Genomic DNA, 17,994 nt, shown 5'->3' with positions numbered 1-17,994 from the left:
GCTACATCCGGCTTATTTCCCCCCTTTCTGGTGCTCGGCCTCGCACAGACACGCACAAATGCTCCGTCTTTGCTCTGCATGCTTTGATTCATAGGTAATAGGTACGTCCCCAGCATGGAATGTGCCTCGTGCAATACCACAACATGGTCCCCCATACATACTCGTAGCACAGCGTACAACGAACACCAAAACACCAACTCCGCCCACTCCTCGGGGAGCAGAAAATCGGCGGCCCACAGACGGGTTGAGTGTAAGTGGGCCTTGTCCGAGCCTAACCGGCTTTGTCTGGGCAGTAGCGCCGGGACCAGATCGTCGGGTCAAACGCTGCCAATCAGCTCGAGTTGACAAGTGTCTTGGACGGAAGCGCAGGGGTCGAGGGGCATCGCGGACCACGAACCGAGCAGATTGGCGCTGTGACAGAGCAACTGAGGCCCTTGGTTTGGCCCTTGGTTTGGCCCGCGGAGGATGTGCTGATGTGCTGGCCGTCAGAAATGGAGCCCAGCCGGGCTGTTCGCGGCACAGCGAGGATGCATGTTGGAAGCAGTTGGGCAAATAGCTCCGTCTTGAGCGTGTTTTGCAACGACCAACAACAGTGATTTGTACACATGGGGAAAAGGCGATGAGAATTGTGACTCGGGAGGGGGACCCCAGCACGGCGCATTTAGCAGCTGGGAGAGATTGGGGTTGGCAGGACATGTAAATGCCTGCCCTAGATGGATGCATGTATACATTCATGTAAGAGGAAGACATTCCTCGTACGTCAAAGTAAGAGAAGACTCAACCTCAAGCTCTGCCTGAGTAAGTTTTTTTTTTTTCTTCTCTCTCTCTTCTCTCTCTCTTCTCTCCCTCTTTCTTTCTCTTTTCCGTCCACGCTCAGACTGGGCATTGTGGTTCGTCGACAAAATCGTGACTCGGCAGGGAAAAGCATGTCATCCACCTGAATTAAGCGCCGACGCCTGTCGACTCCATGCGGGCTCTATCCACTCCGCGACCGATCGTGTCTGTGAGTGGCCGGCCCTTTAACGAAGCTCCTCTTCAAGAACTAGGTGCAGCACAGCAGTTCCCCCGCCCCTCCAACGGCCAACGGCTGTGTCGCATTGTCCAGGCAAGGTTTTTCATAGTTGTTATTGTCGAGAGAGAGAGAGAGAGAGCGGGCATTGATCTTGTGGGTTGGCGAGAAATCTGGGCGTCGTTGGTGGGAAAGAATGGCCAAAAGGTTGAAGAATATCCATGAGCCTGGTCTAATATCAAAGTATTAAACACATGCTTCGTCAAGACTGGAAGCATTGCCGGCTCGACATGCCTCCCCCCGGTGGCGTTGCTTCGTGTTATACCGTAGCTGATCCCATCTGCACTCTTGCGCGAGACGCGGCTGTCCACGAGACAATTATTGCCGATTCATTTCTTCTTTCAGCGATGCCCACCACGCCCCGGCTTCGCAAGACGCGTTCTCCAGGGATCCGCGGGCTGATTTGGTCAATTATCAGTCGACAAGTAAGAGCACGGCAGATTAAGCGACAGACTGGCCACTGCGGCTGGCGCCTGTTTATCCACATTGAAGCCTAAAGCCGGAGGAGGCCGAGCCTCGTCGTTTTTTTAACCGCGGGCTCGAGCTGCATACATTAGCAGCTGGAAGGATCTTGAAGGTTGCCCCATTGCATGCACGTACTATTTGCTTAGTGCTCTTTTTCTGTGCTCCAGATGGGCAAAGAGTGTGTGCGGCAATACTCGTACATTGATCAATAATGTCGTGTTGATACTTGCCTAGCACCTGTAAGCTAGCAGCCATCACGGGTACTGCGCGGACAGGTAGCACCTGCGCCAGGCACAGGCTATGTGTGTTAGGTACTTGTGCCGACATCTCCAGTCTGGACTTTGCGTCTTCCTCCCACACCCAAAGCTAACCTCTTGTCATTTATTATTGATCCCTCAGAGCCTCGTGTGCGATTCGCCGGCCTCCACTCTCAGCCCGGCTAATGCTCTGCGTCTCTCGCTTTCTGTCTCTGTCTCTGCCTCTGTCTCTCTCACTCGCCGCATCTCTCCCTCCAATCGCCGACTGCTGACGAACTCCTCCTCCTCCTCCTCCGCCTTTCTCACACACAAACACCATAAACAAAACTCTTGCAACTCCGGACCAGAAACCTCGACTTGCCGGATCCAGTCCGAGCTCCTCTCCCCGCCCAGCCAACTAGCACCCGCAGCTGATTAGGCGCGAGCTCCAGTAACTGAATACCGTCCTCCACAGCTGGCGGCGCTGCATGTCCTAAGCAAGGGTGTTTCGACCCCTGGTCCATCTGCCTGGCCGCAGCGTCTCTTAAAGTGGCCAGCCCGCCATCCGTCCAGCGTGCCTGGAACTGCCTCGCCTGATCTACGACTGGGACGTTTCGAATCGCAGCTTTGCTTCTATTCTGGAAGCACGCTGACCGTCAATCGAGGCCCGCGAACTGCGACCGCCTCTGCTAGTGCTGCGAACCTCCATTCCATCCATATCGCGAGCGCTGCAACTTGCCTCGCCACGGCCGCGCTTGAGACCCTCAAGGCTTTTCGTGGGGTAATCAGAGGCATTCTGCATCGTCAGCCGTCAAGCTGGGCTTTCTGAGCCTCGTGGCTGCTGTGTAGAACCAGTCGCAAAGGAAGCAGAGCAGCGGTTCTGCATAAAGCAGCTCGACGCCGCGCCCTATTGAACGCTGTCGGCTCTTGCGCATTGCATCGCATTCATCATCTATCATGGCCCTCGAAGCGCCACTGCGATCATCCTCTGGAAGCCTGCAGTTTCAATTCAACCAAGGAGACATGTCTGCGACGTCCGAATCAGATGGATTCAGGTCTCCGTTCAGAATCATGTAGGTCCACGGCTTTTGCAGACCAAGCAAGTCTCCTATTGACCCGTCTACTTTAGGTCTTCTCCCCCACCCGCCACAGACTCCTCCTCTCTTCGGCCTGATTCTGTGCATCATCGGTTCTCATCCCACTCGATGAATTTGCTGAGTCCCAGTGATATTGTCGGGCCATCGCCTGTGACTTCCAACGGCACTGAAACCACGGAAATAGAGGACGATGTTGCCGACGATCTCGAGCTGGATCACGTAGCGGGGGGGCCACCACCCCCTCGTCACTCAGATGTAAGTAGCAAATAACCAGTAGGATATTGCATTGTCACCAGCATTAACCTCAATGTAGATGCTCATGCTCACCACCAGTCTCCCGGAAATCGTTCGTCAAGGCAACCCTGAAGAAGCCGTCTCCGTTATTCATGCTCCGGAAAGCTTTGCTAGTTGGGTGAGCATTACATGTGACAGAGTTGTTGTCGACTTGCAATGTAGCTAAACTTATGTAGGCATCCAGCGAGCCCTCTGCCAAGTCAGTCACATCAACCGAGAGATCGTCCCCCAAGGCCGATGGCGCCAGTCAACCATCTTCCACCGGGACCTTCAACAGCGTTAGTCCAATCTCTACCAGCATGGAGAGATCATTTGCAAAGATTTCAAATGCTAATAAAGGTAACTTAATAAAGCCTCCCAGCCACCCCACTCGCCCTCCCATCTCTACCGATGTCAAGCCTGTGCGATACAGCTTAGACAGTGCCACACCACGAGCACAGGACTTGCAGGACATGCTCATGGATGGAAGCCGATTGCGTTCTAGCAGCACCAGCAGTCTTGAAAGTTGGTATTTCAAAGACTCAACAAGTCGACATCGTCGCTAACCAAGTACAGAAATCGACGAGCAGACCGAGGCCGAGGGCGATGATGACGATGATGAGCCCTTCCCTCACGTGCCTCAAGTTGCTGATGAGATTGGCGATCTACGAACTCTTCTTCACGAATCCTGGACGTTGTGCAATACTTTGGCCAACTTAAGCTCAATGCATCGACCGCGAGCTTTCAGGGATTCAGGAACCCCCGATGCTGTTGAAAGAGCATGGAAAGCGTGCTGGAAGCTCTGCCACCGCCTCTACGACAACCAGGATGAAGACCCGGCATATCTGAGCGTCAAATTCAATCTGGACCTGTGCCGTGACTTTTGCCAAGCGCTGTTCGACGTCCGCGAGAAGAAAGACGAGCTAGCAGACTCTGTTCTCCGAGTTAGCTTTGAGTTGAATAACCAGTGAGTGTCTACTACAAGCGTGTCGCTTTTTTTCACGAGTCTAACCCTTCACCATAGTCTATACAGCGCACAAGACAACCGAACCCTTCCAGAACAATTCCGGGAACGAACTCTTGATTTTTACATTACGCTGTGCCATCGCTTAATGAAACAGCGTGGCGAGCTCCTTGGCAAAACGGATCAGCTTCTCGGAGCTTGCTGGGCCCTTGCCGAAGTGCTCTTCAGTCTACGTCAGAACAGACTAGATGGCAAACCTGCAGATGGCGAGCTTCTACTTTCTGCGGTTCAAGCATGTTGGGGCTTGGGCGATATATTCAAAGACAGCTGGGCAAAGGTGAACACAGATAGAAACACTCCTCGACCGTCCCAGGCGAGCTTCTTCTCTCACTCCACTGACCAGTCTGGACGTGAGAGCCGGCAGTCAAATCGCTCATCGCGGCACTCAAAGCAAGTGAGCATAAAGAGCACTCATCAAGAAGAGCGGCCACGAAAGCCTCCGCCAGTTCCCGAAACCCCAGTCACAGAATTTGAGGACACTCCTATCTCTCCAGAAAGCCGTTCTCCTCAGATGCCCAATCTCCTGGTGCTCGGCCCTTCCAGTGATGGCGGTCGAGGGGGTAGATGGTCCAGCAGTGCGTCCAACCTGTCGAGCTACTCTCACAGCAGCAATAGGACCTCTAGCACCGCGACCACTACCACGGCAACCGAAGATCCCAACGTTGCACGTGCCAAAATTCTTGTCCTTCGGGCAGCCATGACTCTTGGATTCGATCGGGATACCATCACCGACCCGAAGACAGCGCCCGCACTGCTGCAAAAGTTTGTGCAGAGCCTCCCTGCAGACGCGTTCGGTCCTCTACCGAGAGAGACTACTCTCCTTCAGCAATACAAGAACTCCGTCCTGATGGACGCCTTTATTCCCCGGAATCCTTCAATCCCCACTCGCGGCAAGCGAGTTCCAGCAGTGGATATGGCCAAGAGTATCCAAACATTAGCCAATAACTCGCCACGCTATGCCTACTTGCGCGATCTATTTGGATTCGTCTTCAAGTTCCCCATTGAGGAAGTTGAAGCTCGACGACACACAAGCATCGCCGTCTAAAGGCCCTTTATACGTTATCAGGTGCCCTTGCACCGAAAGAAGAAGAAACGAAAAAAAGACGTACAAAAAAAAGAAGAAATGAACAAATAAATAAGCGAAAGAAAGAAAAGTGAGACAACATGATCACAGATTTAGCGACCATCTTTCCTGTTTCCAAAACGCTCTAGATACCCTTTTACACTATACTTTGAGTTGATCATGGCGCGGGGAGAGAGGAGCAAAAGAAATATAGTTTTTTTGTATGCAGTGAAGAGTTCTGATTATGGAATGGGCATGAAATGAAGGGTAGAGCCGTACAATCATTCGTTTGGATAATGATGTTTGATGCCGATACGTCGCCGCAAGGCAAAGGGTTTAGAGGCTGTTTGTGTTTTTCACTTGTGGAGGCCATTGTCTATCAGTATTTCGGATTTATAATACTACCATTGTCAAGCATAGCGAGCGAATTGCAAGTCTAGTACAATTTTGATTTGGGATTCTGTTACCTTGAATCCCTGGACTTGATGCAATATTTGCTAGTAAAGGGATGCGCAGTATAGTTCTCACGTCAAATGGCTTACTGTGCTCGCTATAGGATTAAACGCAAGCAGAAATGAAGAAAAAGAAAGAAAACCTCCATTTGTCAACTGCTGCCTTCGTATAATAGAATCTCCTTCATTTGCTCTCTCCCAGGTATACCCCATTTCGCTCCGTTCCTTGCAAATATACCTCTCCATTTTAAAGTCCTCGGCTCGTGATACTCCAACAATGTGATACAGAAGTCGAACTAGAAGAAATGAACTGAAGAAGAAGAAAAAGTAGTGTGAAAAGGTCCATAGGGCAGAGATCTTCCTTGGGCCAGCACAATGTGGCTATAAGCTCGGTGGAGGTTCCATTTCATGTTTTACTATATTCAAGGATGGCGAAAGGAGATGAGTATGAGGAGATTTCGGGTGGCCAGTGTGATGGCCGATCAGGAGCCTCGGGTCGATTGTCCCTATAGGCTCTTGGTAAGGTTGTGGCGTAAAGCTGTGGTTCTGATGATTGAATAGGCTCGGATCGTGGATATCAGGATGATTGACGAGCGATTGTCGGATGGCCTGGGAAGTAGCCGCCGTGAGGCCGGTGTATTTAACCTCTTGGAAGGGAAAATCGACTAGTGGCGGTGGGACGGAGCTGAATATAGAGAAATCGTAGGGCGAAGAGGCTGTCGTCTGAGCCCAGTCCTAGTGGTGCTCGTGGACATCTCCTGTGGCCAAGGTTGGGAGTTCGGCGATGCTGTGGGAAGATGCCGGCTCGATGGGCATCTCTTGGAAGCTGGGGATTAGTGGAAATACCACGCTAGAGAGTGTGTCTAGATGAGGTTGTCCTTCCACCTCTGAGATAGCAAGATTAGGAAATGCTGGAGTCTCAGGGGCTTCGATGTGAGTGTGAGTATCCTGCTCTCTCGGTGGTAACTGAATTGTCTGTTGTTCTCGGTAATTCTGATAGGGAGACGGGGCGACGCTCCGTGCAAGGGGAGAGAACGGCGAGGCTGATAGGGCAGCCAGGCGGGTTTGAGGCAGTTGAAGATGGTACTGGGTTATGGCCGGCGTCTGGAGCAGCATGTGGTTTTGCTGGACTGGATGATGATACGGCTGCTCCATTGATGTAGGAGGATGAATCAAAGCCGAAGTATTCACGCTATTGCCGACACTCGTAGAGATAGGAGAGTTGATGGTTGCCCAAGTGTTCAGTGACGCGGATGGCGCCCAACCAACGCTAGTACTGGTGTTGTGGAATTGCGAGAGTTTCGGATGTTGAGAACCATCATGCGCCGTCACATGTAGATTACCGTGATAATTGTCTGCTAGAGATACTGTTGGTGTAGAGGCCGAATGGATATGAGATGTAGGGAGCTGAAGGTCGAGAGTGCTCCATTGCTGTGGAGGCGTCTCATACTCAACGGTCTTTGAGGATACTCGATCTCGCTGAAATTCTGGCCGCTGTGGCCCAGTGATTTTCTTGATCAACCTTGGGATTGTAGATATTACCACGTTAGAGATGGTGTTTTCAAGTTCTCAAAACTGCTAGGAGGATGGGTGAAATACCTTGAACGCCCTTCACCCGAATCACCATGACCTCTCTTGCGCTTCGCCCGTGCCATAGTCACTGCTTCATCTTTTTGCTCACTTTGCGGCTCCTCTACTTTCGTTTGTAGGCCAACTTCGGTCAGACTTCCGAAATCAATTTCATAGCGCTGTCCATCTTCGTCTTCCTGCTCACCCGAAACGGAGGGCTTTGGCGATGTGGCTATTCTGGGAGCTCGAGTATTCACCAACGGGCTACTATAAAGAACGACGAACATCATCGCATTAGCTTCTGCTGTAAAATTCTTGTCATAAATGAGAATACCACCACCTTCTTCCCCGAATGAACGGTTGAAAGAGGAGGCGTTCTGCGATATTGGAAAAGGGGGGGGGTGGGAGAGCACATACTTAAACCTCGGGTCTTTACCGTATTTGTTCTTGATGTACCGAATCTGATTATGGTTCAAGCTGCGTCCAAACTTGTCCTTGAAATGAGTCTGGATGTATGACTGTTTCTTCTTACCGACGACGGCAGAGAGAACCCAGTCAATCTCTTCGTCTAGGTACTGCGCCGCGCCGACCATGACCAATCCGTTTGTCTTGTTTGGCCTTTGCTATACGGCGACAAGAGTGATATCACACAGCGTCAAGAGGGTATCTTCCTTCCGTTGGCAGAGTTGGTGCCGTAAGAGGCAAAGTAGGGGTTGCCAGACACTCATATACTGAGTATCTCAGGAGAGCATACGCTTTTTGCTCAGCCGTCTGGTTCCTCGGCGTCTTATACGACTCTGTGTATTTCTAACCGAAAAATGGGGAAACAGAAAGCGACTTTTGCTTCTCTGTTTGGCTCTGTTCGAAATCTACTCAATTGCGGGGCACGGAAAGGGGAATATCACCAAGACCTGTAACGGTTTGTCTGTCAAACACAAAAGGTAGATGAAGAAAAGGGAGAATCACACAAACGAAATACTAGGAAAGCTCAAACGGGAGCAAAAGAGGAAGAAAGAAAAAAGAAAAACAGCTCCGTGTAGAGAGAAGCAAGAAGAGAGAAAAAAGAAAGAAAAGGAGGGCAAACTTGCGTGTCCGCAAAGAAGAAGCCCGTGTCAATGCCGGCCTTGAGGATCAGGCCGAAAACGACACGGCGAAATGCGCCGGCCTCCCGATCACGAGGGATTCCGACGTCGGCGCCTCACCTAAAGAAAAAGGGGAGAGGGTTATTCTCGCACTTGTGAAAGGGCAGATATTTTGCAACGAAAAGAATGATGAGCCGTTTGGGTGAGTAAATGCAGCCCGGGGAGGATATGTCTAGGTTGTGGCAGAGATCGCGAAAGGGGGGGGGCCAGTAAGGAGACCGACGTGAGGCAAACGCACTCTTTCTAGGCTGGATACAAAAGAGCTGGCCGCGTTTCTGATTCAGATACAGGGGTTCCTCGTGGCTGATGCAGCCTCATCTATTGTGCTAGAGAACAATAAGAGGGTCAATAGGCTTTTGCCAATGATAGGTCGGCTTGTTATATATAAGTGAGATGAAACATCTAGATGCAGTGAATCATCGTACCATATTAGCAGACAGGAGGTCAGTTGCCTATGGGAAACAACAAACCGGGTGGGTCACGGGGATATTTGGCTTTGCATCAAGTAGACTTGCGGTGACAAAGATGAGACGAAAAATCTGAGGTGCTCTACTTTCATGACTGTGGATATATATCGTGATGCTTCATATTGAGTCAACGAAAGCGCCTATATCAGCTCACCAACTAGGCTGAGAAAATCACTCAAATCTCGCCAAAGCAACTAGATCACCGGTAAATCGCAAACTTCCTGAATATGGCAGAGACCTGAGAGTTCGCTAATCAATTTTCAAGGTAGCGATTACGTGGAGTGTAGATGTTGTAACGAGATGCAGAGAAACCTACCTAATTAAAATAAATCGCCAACACTCTTTATAAGGTACTGAAATGTGAATCTATGTGTATGAATCTAGTCTCTATATCCCATCTCCAATCTCTAGTCTATCATGGTCCGATTTTTAGCTCATTTGTCCATCGTCTATCGTCTATATCTCTTCCTCATCGCCAATTATGAATCACGTCGTCAAAGGCGACCCCCCACGTGAAAAGACTCCCAGCCAGCACTTGACCTGACCCTCTTCCTCATCCTCACCCCAATCATCCTCACCAGCCAGCTCACTCTCTTCTTCGCAGAACAGCGGCGTTTCGAGATCCAGCATGGCCTGCTTGAAGGCTTCCAAAAGAGTGCGTGTTGTATTGTCTCTCATAGGCACCATGACCACCGCCCTAGATTCCGAACCAAGAGCGAGATTCTGGCAGATTGCTGAAGCGAGAAGTGCCGGGTGATCATCGTCATACAGGGGATCAGCAGCGAGAACGAGCTATTCGTGCAGCGAACAACGTTAGCAACGTGCCTTATAAATTACAAGACACACAAGTAGTGATATTAAACTTGCCTTGAACTGAAAGGGTTCGCCAAAAAGCTCCTGGTCAATCTCGTCTTCCTCTCCACCCCATGTAAGCGGCCCGACTGACATGGAACCTCCCCGGGACTCAACCAAGCTCATGTTCTTCTCCGTATTGTCCTTGAGGTTGGGAACAATGTTGGGCAAGTCGCTGAGGATGACATGCGTCTGCCACAGAGCCGCAGCTGCAACGCCTAGCAGCCCAGTTCCCGAGCCGAGTTCCAGAACCGTAGGAGGTGGCTGACCAAGAGTCTCATCAAAGAGCTTGAACAGCGAAGTCGCAGCAAGCCGAGGCAGATGGCGCGACAGCACATATGAAGAGCCCCAAGTCTTGAAGCCAAGTGAGTCACCCGTCAGAGCCGGCTCCTTGATGATCAGCTCAAAGGGCTCGCACGCAACTCCGTCTCCATCGAACGGCCACCGCCTCGTCACTTCGCCCATAGCGGTCCTGCCACATCTCTCAGACATGCGCTTGCTGGCCAGCTCCCAAAGCATCTCTTGCTTGTCGTAGTCGTCGATCCATGCGAGGGGGCTCTTGATGACAGATGAAAGGTAGCGTGTCACCTCAGCCTTGCGCTGTGTAGCGAGTGACTCTTGGTGAGCAATAATGTCCGACTGTCGCTGTCTGTGGTTCCACACAGGCGGGCTCAGCTCCAAGCTTTGAAGAATGGAAAGCAGCTCTTCATAGCTTGGCCGCTGCCACATCTGCGGGAAATCCTCCGGTGCGAGCGTCGCCATGCTTGAAAGGCGAAACCTGAAATCTCGCAACCCCTCCAAACCCAGAATCTTGAAAAGAAAAGAAAAAAAGATAAGCGGTAAAGCTGTGAAAATGCCAAAGACGCCTCTAAACTACCAAGTAGATAAGGAAAAAAGAAGAAAAAGAAAAATCGAATCCTCTCAACAGAGAGCGGAAATCTAAATGGCTATCATGATGAAAATGCGTATCGTAAAATCCGGTCCATATACAGTAATGACTTTCAAAAAGGCTATGTCGATATTGAAAATACGAGTATAAAAAGAGACACCCACATGCATGGATGTCACCGCACAAGAAAAGAAAAATCGGACCCTGACTAAGAAAATGGCGGTCCAAATGGCAGGTACTCCATGGATGTGAATGGAAGGAAAGACAAAAAGGTGGGGCCAGTTGCACCCCACGTGGGGACCCCTCCCAATTAAAAAAAAAAAAAAAAAGAAGAAAATCGAATTGCTAGAAGAGTTGCAGTAATGCGGAAGGCAAAAATAAGCGGAACTCTAAAAGCATACTAGCTTGCCGTACTCCATAGATTTATAATAATTCAGCAGGAGAGAAAATTTAATAGAGTGAAAAAAAAAGTAAATTCAGTAGGCTTGGGTAGATTTAGATAGATCTGGTAGATTTGGGCAAAGAGAGCGGATTTTCTTCTCTACCTAACAATTTGTGTTGGGGCCAATAAAGAAGCAGGAAGAAGAAAATGCAGCAACCCAGGGCAGATTGCTCACATAACCGCTAATCCCAAACCCGTTACCCCGACACCAGCCGCAGTTTATTAAAATAAAAAAAGAAAAGAAACCTAAGAAAAGGGACCTGGGCGCAATCACACGGCGCGGAATCTCCCGTAAACGTCAAATCAAACAAACCCCAGACATGAAACAAAAAAAGGCAATGGGCAGAAAAAATAGATTGCATACGGATAGGCTGTTTCAACTTCAGCTGCAAGCGTTAGTTTGCTCCGTGACATTTCTCGGCCCACGGCGGCCCCGTAGAACCGGTAACACTACAGTAGCATCTGCTAGAATCTAGCATCTGGGCAGGCGGTGATCAACAGAGATCTTCATGCTGACGCTGATCCCCTTTGCATGGCTTAGATCCCTCGCGGCGGCGGCATGACATCAACATCATCGTCACATCACAGCACAGCACAGCTAGGCAACTTCACTCAATCGACATGTTTTACTTGTTTCTTTGTTCAAAGACTTTTGTATCTTTTGTATCTACCTGTTGCTGCAAGCCTACTACCTAGTCAGCACTAATTTTCGCCCCTTGTAGCAGGGCCCTGTGTTTGAAAAAATCAACTAAGCAATTCAGACAGATGTTCCTCTGCTGGTCTCTTTGCTCGAGACTCTAAATTCGAATGGTATCAGCCATATCCTGCGCCAGAGCGTGCCTATCCTAAAGGCATTCGCTGCGAGATGCAAAATCCGTAGCCCAAATTTCCTTGGGGTAAATGCAGAAAAAGCTCATTGTTGCCGGAACGCCAAATGTAAAAACAAGGAAAAGAAGAAGAAAAAAAAAAAAGCAAAATTATCCAGTCCCTTTTTGGTCCTATTATCGAGTCGTCATATCAACTTGTAAATCGTTAACCTCCCCATTGTGCGTTGGTGTTTTGTGCTTTTGTGACCTTTTTTGGTCAGTGGTGCTTTCGTTGCCTAGTCTCGTGCAGGCGAGCACTCCCGGTAAATCTCCTTCTTCATGCTCTCAAGTCGGCCTCTCATATCCAGCAAGTCGGCCAGCTTTTCGTGAGGAGGGTTGTCCAATGCCGAGATCTCGTGATGCAATGCTTCATATTGCTGGTAGTAGGCCTTGAATTTGTTGGCCTTGCGTAGGATCTCAATCGAGACGCTCTCTGCCGCCCGTCGCTTCGCCGCCGCAGGCTTGGACTCCATTTCCGTCTTCCGCTTCAGCTTGGGCGGTGGTGGTGCGTCGTTCTCGAGGTCGGAGGCATTGGTAGGTGGTGAGGAAGCCAGAGGGGATGACTTGGTGGGCGACGTATTCTTGCTCTTGAAAGAGGATGATGCAACCGTGCCACGAGAGTTGACGCTGGCGTCGGATGGGCGGTGCTTCAGCCGGGGCGCGGGCAGGGGCTGTCGCTGCTTGATACGCTTCGACAGCGGTGTTCCAGAGCTGGAACTAGAGTCGTCGTCATCACGAGGCCTCTTGACAGGTGCAGGCCGGGTTGGGGCCTTGATGGGTGGACGGCCAGCGACAATGACAGTGTCCTTGACCTTGGGAGCAGCAGGCTTTGGCTTCGCCTTGACAACAGGGAGTGGGGCTGGGGCCTCATCGCCTGAAGTGTCGGAGTTGACAATGATTTCCTGTGACAGTATACGCTTGTCGTTGGCTTTGGAGCCAGCTTTGCTCTTGGTTGGAGATGCCTTTGGGGCGGCGGGCTTCGCCTTGGGCTTGGAAACGCCAGCAGCCTTGGAGGGCTGGAGCAGCCGTTTGACCTGTGCCTCCTGGCTGCTAGACTTCTTCGCTTTAGATGGCAAGGGGTTGGAAGATGATCGTATCATCTTCTCGCCATCCAGACCATCGCCAGACGTGAAGCCGTCGTCTGCTTTCTGGACCTTGATCTTGGGCGCAGGGGGTGGGGGGCCCTTTGCCAGATTGGCCTGCAGCCGGCTCAGGCATTTTCCCTTGCCACGCTCCTCCTTCGGAAGCAGCTTCTGCCACACAGCCTCGTAAGCCGATAGCCTCTGCTTGTCGAATTGGCGAATCGCGTTGTCAATAACAACTTGTCTCTCATCTTGAGAGGCGTAATCGTAGCTCCAAGGGTCAAGCTCCTTCCAATACGTCTTGCGCATGGTCCACGTATCTGAGTCGGCGTTGTGTTCGGCGACCTTCTCGAGGGTCAATCGGAATTCGTGCTCCTTGCCCTCCCACTTCTTCTTCAGGTATTCCGTCGACCGGTCCTTAACGGCCAACTCATGAACCAGAGTAACTCTCTGCTCCTTAGCACGTTCCATAGCCTGCTGGGATGCAGTGAGTGTCGGGTTCAACGAGGGCGAGGTGATGCCATTGAGGCTGGGCGAGGTTGGCAAAGAGCCGGTTTTTGAGCCATAGTTGGAGATGGGCTTGGCCCTGGACTTTGCCGACGCCTTGGCCTCTGGCAAGTTTCCTACGACGCGAGCCCTGATAAAAGGTGTTAATACACAACACCACAGCGACATGCAAGTAGCACAAACCTCTCTCGCGCTGCGTCATGTGCCGCCAAGCCATTTTGCAGAGCCTCAATGTCCGAGTCCAGCCCGGGGGTGGACGACTTTCGGCGGTATGGCCTGGCAGGCTTCGCAAAGACGTTGGTTGTGTTGGGTATTCTCTCCGCCCGGCGTGTAGACTCGAATGGGCGGGTAAGGTAGAGGTCGTAGTCGGCGGAATCGTTGGGAGCGGCGATGCGGTGCGACTTGGAGCCGTATTGAATGGTCTGGAGGAGAGGCCCAGAGCAGTCAGCACATGAGGTTCCCCATGCCCCTTGTGGGTACACTTCAAGGAGGAGCGAGAAGACCGCAGACTTACGGGAGTTTGACCCAGCGAGAGGCGCAGATCCTCGCCATTGCGTGAAGATTGGATTATTGATTCGATCGTCGACTTGTCGAGCTGAATGTGGAAAGCCTGGGGCGGTAGGCTCGAGTCGGAGCCAGAACCCGCTAGGAGCAGGCCGCTATCCGGGACTTTGAGAGAGTTCATGCTGGCGACTGAGGATGCGTGTGCGAGGATGGTGTAATGCAGCTTCCCAGAGGCAAACTAGCCAGAGGATTCCGAGAATTCGCAGGCAAGAGCCGGAAACGAGAGGGGGGCTTTTGGTGTTGTCAACACAGAGGAAGAAGGCGGTGCTGAGGGTATAAAGATTCCGAAGTTGAGCTTGAAACGGGAGGAACAAAAGACGCTTGTTTACTCAGACTCAACTGAAGAAAACAAACTCTATAAATGGCAGGGAGGACGCCACATGATCGATTGAGACTTCGGCGGCGGCCAGAAAGTGAAGACGACTCGTGGAGCAAGTGAAGTCAAAGTGAGAAGGTTGAGGACAAAGGGCGAGTCACATCCAGGCAGCGCGGTGGGCCTGCAATACGGGAAATGGGTAGATCCGGAACTGCGTGCAGAGTTCAAAAGGCCGGCCTGAACACCGCAGCAGGAGGCTTTGGCGGCACGCAATCGCAGCAGAGGCACAGGCCGAGGAGCAGCGAGGGATGAGGTTGCGTGGGAGAGGGAAAAGAGTGCAATGATGCAGCTCCCGCGGTGGAGAGGCGTAATAGTATGTAGAATGGATAGCAGAGGTCTACGGCAGGAGAAGAGGCAGAGGCAAGTTCCAGTTCCAGTTGGGGGAGCGGAGACAATGGCGGCGAGCGGGAGGGTGGGAACAGGACGAGGGCGTGTCCATTGCAGGCTGGGCTGCTCAGAGCAGCACATGCAGAGGGGTGGTTGCATCAGCGAGTACCCAGCCCGTACTGGCGGACCTGCGAGTACTGTACATGTACGAGTACAGTACCTAGACCTGTACGAGTACTGCACAGCAGCGCGGTGCAGCGCAGTACTTGCGTACTTGCGTACATGCGTACATGCGCGCTACTGCCTGTCCCTCGACGCTACAGACTCACGGCGGCGCACGCCTGGGCAGGGCATCGACAGGGCATCGACAGGGCCCCAGACGGGTGGAGGCCAGCACGAGGAGGTACCCGGAGCTAGAGAGGGCTCAGGTTAGGTAGCGAGGTACAGTACGAGCAGCGCAGTACTTTGGGCAATGGGTCCAGTCAGCAAAAGCCTGGGCAGTACCTTATCATATACAGGCAGTGATGCACGATACAGCAAGTAGCACCAACAGTACAGTAGACGTCCATTCAACCTCTGCCGTGCGTCTTTCTCCTGGTGCGCTGTTGGCGCTGACCGATGACTGCCAGCGTCCACTTCTGGCCGTGCTGGGTTGACTGATTTCAACGTCCACTTCTGGACATTACGGGACCTCATCCGGTACCTAGGACGACAAAAAGGCGGGCCAGGGCACCGCTGGACTCCGCCAGGCCAAGGAGCTCCCAGCCTAACGCCACCGGGCTTAGCCTCGTGGTACAAGGGCCAAGCAACCAAGTACCTGTGAGGTCGGGTAACCTTCATTCCAACTCGGCTCGGAGCCTTCTCCTGCTGGGCCAAAATAAGGCGCTGAGCGCAGTTCTGTTGTGACACACGCCGGATCAGCAAGTTGCTCGCACATACCGGTGCTGCAGTGTGCTGTACTCGTACGTGAGTGTACACGTAGCCGAGGCGGGCAAGGCATCGAAAGTTGATTGATCGGTGCAATTGGTGATTCGGTTCAGGTTGAGTTTGGCTGAGTTTGATTTCAGTCCAGTTCAGGTTGACCTCGGGTTGTCTTGAGTCCAGTTCGGCCCAGTTCAGTCCAGTTCAGTTCAGTTCAGCACAGCGCAGAGCAGCCCCAAGGCTCGACATGACATGCCTCTGCATTGATCTTTCTTACCCCCCTGCGTCTGGCCTCTCTATGTTTCCCTAGTGCCCAAGGCATTGACCCATCTCATCTACGGAGCAGATGCAGTTGCCCCATATCAGATTTTTGTCTGGTCTTTTTTTTTTCTGGTCTTTTTCCTTCACCTCCTTTGTCAAAGGTCCCCCCTTTTTCCAACCCATCAACCAAGAGCCCACCAACAACGAAGCTCTGGACGCAGTCGAGATGCGTGCTTATACTCGTAGTCCGTCCATGTGTGCGGGACTGTTGTTCCTTCATCAGGCACAGCGACGCACAGGCCCTAAGCTCTAGAATGTGCCGTGGCTGCTCTTGTGCCCCTCGAGGGGGAATCTCTCTGACAGAACGGATATGGAACCCGAACGTGGCCCTGCCCATCTGGATTCCGGTGCGTGCTACGACTACTTGGACCAGCAGCTGCCAGCAAAGGGCCAATTCTGGCCACGCCCCCTCCCATTTTGCCTGGCAGCGGCGGTCATGGCTAAGGTCAAGCGAGTGTTGTCGATATGTATACGTGCATGCAGCCACAGTAGTACAACACTAGCGAGCTCCTGATCCCAGCAAGTTGAGCAGAGTTGGCGAAGCAAGAGAGAAGGAAAAAAAGAGCCAGACATGCAGCAGTGCAGGTACCTCCAGAGTACATGTGCCCTACTAAGCTCTGCGTGCCATCGTCAGACACACTCTGCACATGAAGCAGGTTGCCATCCGCATGATGAGGGAGCGGTATGTACCTCCCCAGTACTGCTGGTCTAAGCTGTATGGGGATCACCGGAGCAGGGAGCTAACCCAGCAAGACGGTAAAAGGTTCAACGACAACCATAATATGAAGCTAGAGTATCTGTACTCGTACACGCACAACAGACACTGCTTCACCTGGCAGGTATAAAATGGTCGGCTCTTGGTTGATCCCGTGCTGGCTGCATCTTCTTAGTCCTCTCCTTTGTTCCCATTGGGATCCTTTGTAACGCATCAAATAGCGCCACCGGTGCTCTCAACGGGCTGTAAAGTGTCATGTGGAACCGAGTGGCCGCCATGCCGCCTCATTCGCCTGTGAGCGTCGCTTGGGATTTCCCTGACAGCTGCGTCTCCGTATTGGACAATCTGTGTAGCAGGCGAATGTCCAATCAGCATCAGACAGACGCCTTTTGGGCGAGCAGAGGGTGTGAGGTTGCGCTCTGCTGACAGCAGCCCTACGGCCGACAATTGTTTCAGCAGCATCCAAAATACTGGGCAATTCCTTCGAGAAGAGGCTGGGGGCTGCGCGAAATACGACTGCATGCACTTGGAGCGGTAGATCCTCAACACGCGGGATAATATCAACAACGTAATCAATTTCACTTGTCAGACGGCTCAGCAAGAGGTCGGCGATGCAATGCACTACGAGGTACTTGTAAACCGGAGGATGATCGTCAATGCACGTGTTTGCAGGGTAGGTAAGTGCTCCGGCATGTAACTGGAAATGAGGCTATTACAAGCCGCATTTGACGTGTGTCGAAAGTACGGTACCCAGGTACGTACCTTTTTCGACCCCCAAACTGAGGCTTGCACTGAGAGGGAGCTCCTCTCGCTGCCCATTGCCATCTTGTGCCCGTTTCTATCCTAGGGCATCAATCTGTTGTTTTCTCTCTCATGCATGCGAATGCCTGCAGACCAATGGCAGCAGCGCTTTCTGGCTCGGTGAGTCGAGATGCGCTTCTCATCTCACGGCGCCGGCGAGAAACTTGGTGGCACACGACACGAGCGCTGACATCACGCACTGCACTGCGCTTGCGGGCACTCGATGTATGTACAGTACGAGTACACGTACATGTACATGTACATGAGCATTAGTAAGGTGCCTCCATGCACGGCGCGTCACAGCCCTCCGCCTTTCGCCTTGCCCGACAGGACAGGCGGCGTCGACGTCTGTGAGCTGGCCTTGCAAGGCAAAATGCCCGCTGACGTCGCCAACGGCATGGCATGTCTTGTATCGCCGTTGCATGTACATGGCCGTTGCACCAGCATGCGAACGTGAGCGTCGAGCCGTCTTGG

General features: G+C 52.1%; 5 protein-coding genes across 5 annotated transcripts; 1 reads left to right on the top strand and 4 right to left on the bottom strand.

Moving 5' to 3' along the window:
• Positions 1–2,727: 2,727 nt before the first annotated feature.
• Positions 2,728–5,209, top strand: TRIVIDRAFT_189120 (uncharacterized protein; the record flags this gene model as incomplete). The annotated part of the gene is made up of 7 exons (XM_014104015.1): positions 2,728–2,843; positions 2,900–3,086; positions 3,181–3,300; positions 3,338–3,439; positions 3,515–3,665; positions 3,717–4,107; positions 4,165–5,209. The coding sequence occupies 7 exons, from the start codon at positions 2,728–2,730 to the stop codon at positions 5,207–5,209; spliced, it is 2,112 nt and encodes a 703-aa protein (XP_013959490.1).
• A 1,205-nt stretch (positions 5,210–6,414) lies between these two features.
• Positions 6,415–7,841, bottom strand: TRIVIDRAFT_219054 (uncharacterized protein; the record flags this gene model as incomplete). Its single annotated transcript, XM_014104014.1, has 3 exons — positions 6,415–7,201; positions 7,279–7,515; positions 7,666–7,841. The coding sequence occupies 3 exons, from the start codon at positions 7,839–7,841 to the stop codon at positions 6,415–6,417; spliced, it is 1,200 nt and encodes a 399-aa protein (XP_013959489.1).
• A 1,502-nt stretch (positions 7,842–9,343) lies between these two features.
• TRIVIDRAFT_189119 (uncharacterized protein) lies at positions 9,344–10,471 on the bottom strand (the record flags this gene model as incomplete). Its single annotated transcript, XM_014104013.1, has 2 exons — positions 9,344–9,649; positions 9,725–10,471. The coding sequence occupies 2 exons, from the start codon at positions 10,469–10,471 to the stop codon at positions 9,344–9,346; spliced, it is 1,053 nt and encodes a 350-aa protein (XP_013959488.1).
• Positions 10,472–12,142: 1,671 nt separating this feature from the next.
• On the bottom strand, positions 12,143–14,181 carry TRIVIDRAFT_72409 (uncharacterized protein; the record flags this gene model as incomplete). The annotated part of the gene is made up of 3 exons (XM_014104012.1): positions 12,143–13,625; positions 13,679–13,917; positions 14,010–14,181. Coding segments are annotated over 3 exons (1,894 nt in total), but the record flags the coding sequence as incomplete, so codon positions are not given.
• Positions 14,182–16,932: 2,751 nt separating this feature from the next.
• Positions 16,933–17,950, bottom strand: TRIVIDRAFT_61969 (uncharacterized protein; the record flags this gene model as incomplete). The annotated part of the gene is made up of 3 exons (XM_014104011.1): positions 16,933–17,153; positions 17,482–17,557; positions 17,771–17,950. The coding sequence occupies 3 exons, from the start codon at positions 17,948–17,950 to the stop codon at positions 16,933–16,935; spliced, it is 477 nt and encodes a 158-aa protein (XP_013959486.1).
• Between the last annotated feature and the right edge of the window lie 44 nt (positions 17,951–17,994).

The sequence above is a fragment of the Trichoderma virens genome (genome assembly GCF_000170995.1).
Source record: "Trichoderma virens Gv29-8 chromosome Unknown TRIVIscaffold_3, whole genome shotgun sequence".
Classification (NCBI taxonomy): Eukaryota; Fungi; Ascomycota; class Sordariomycetes; order Hypocreales; family Hypocreaceae; genus Trichoderma; species Trichoderma virens.
This window is presented reverse-complemented; position numbering and strand designations above follow the sequence as displayed.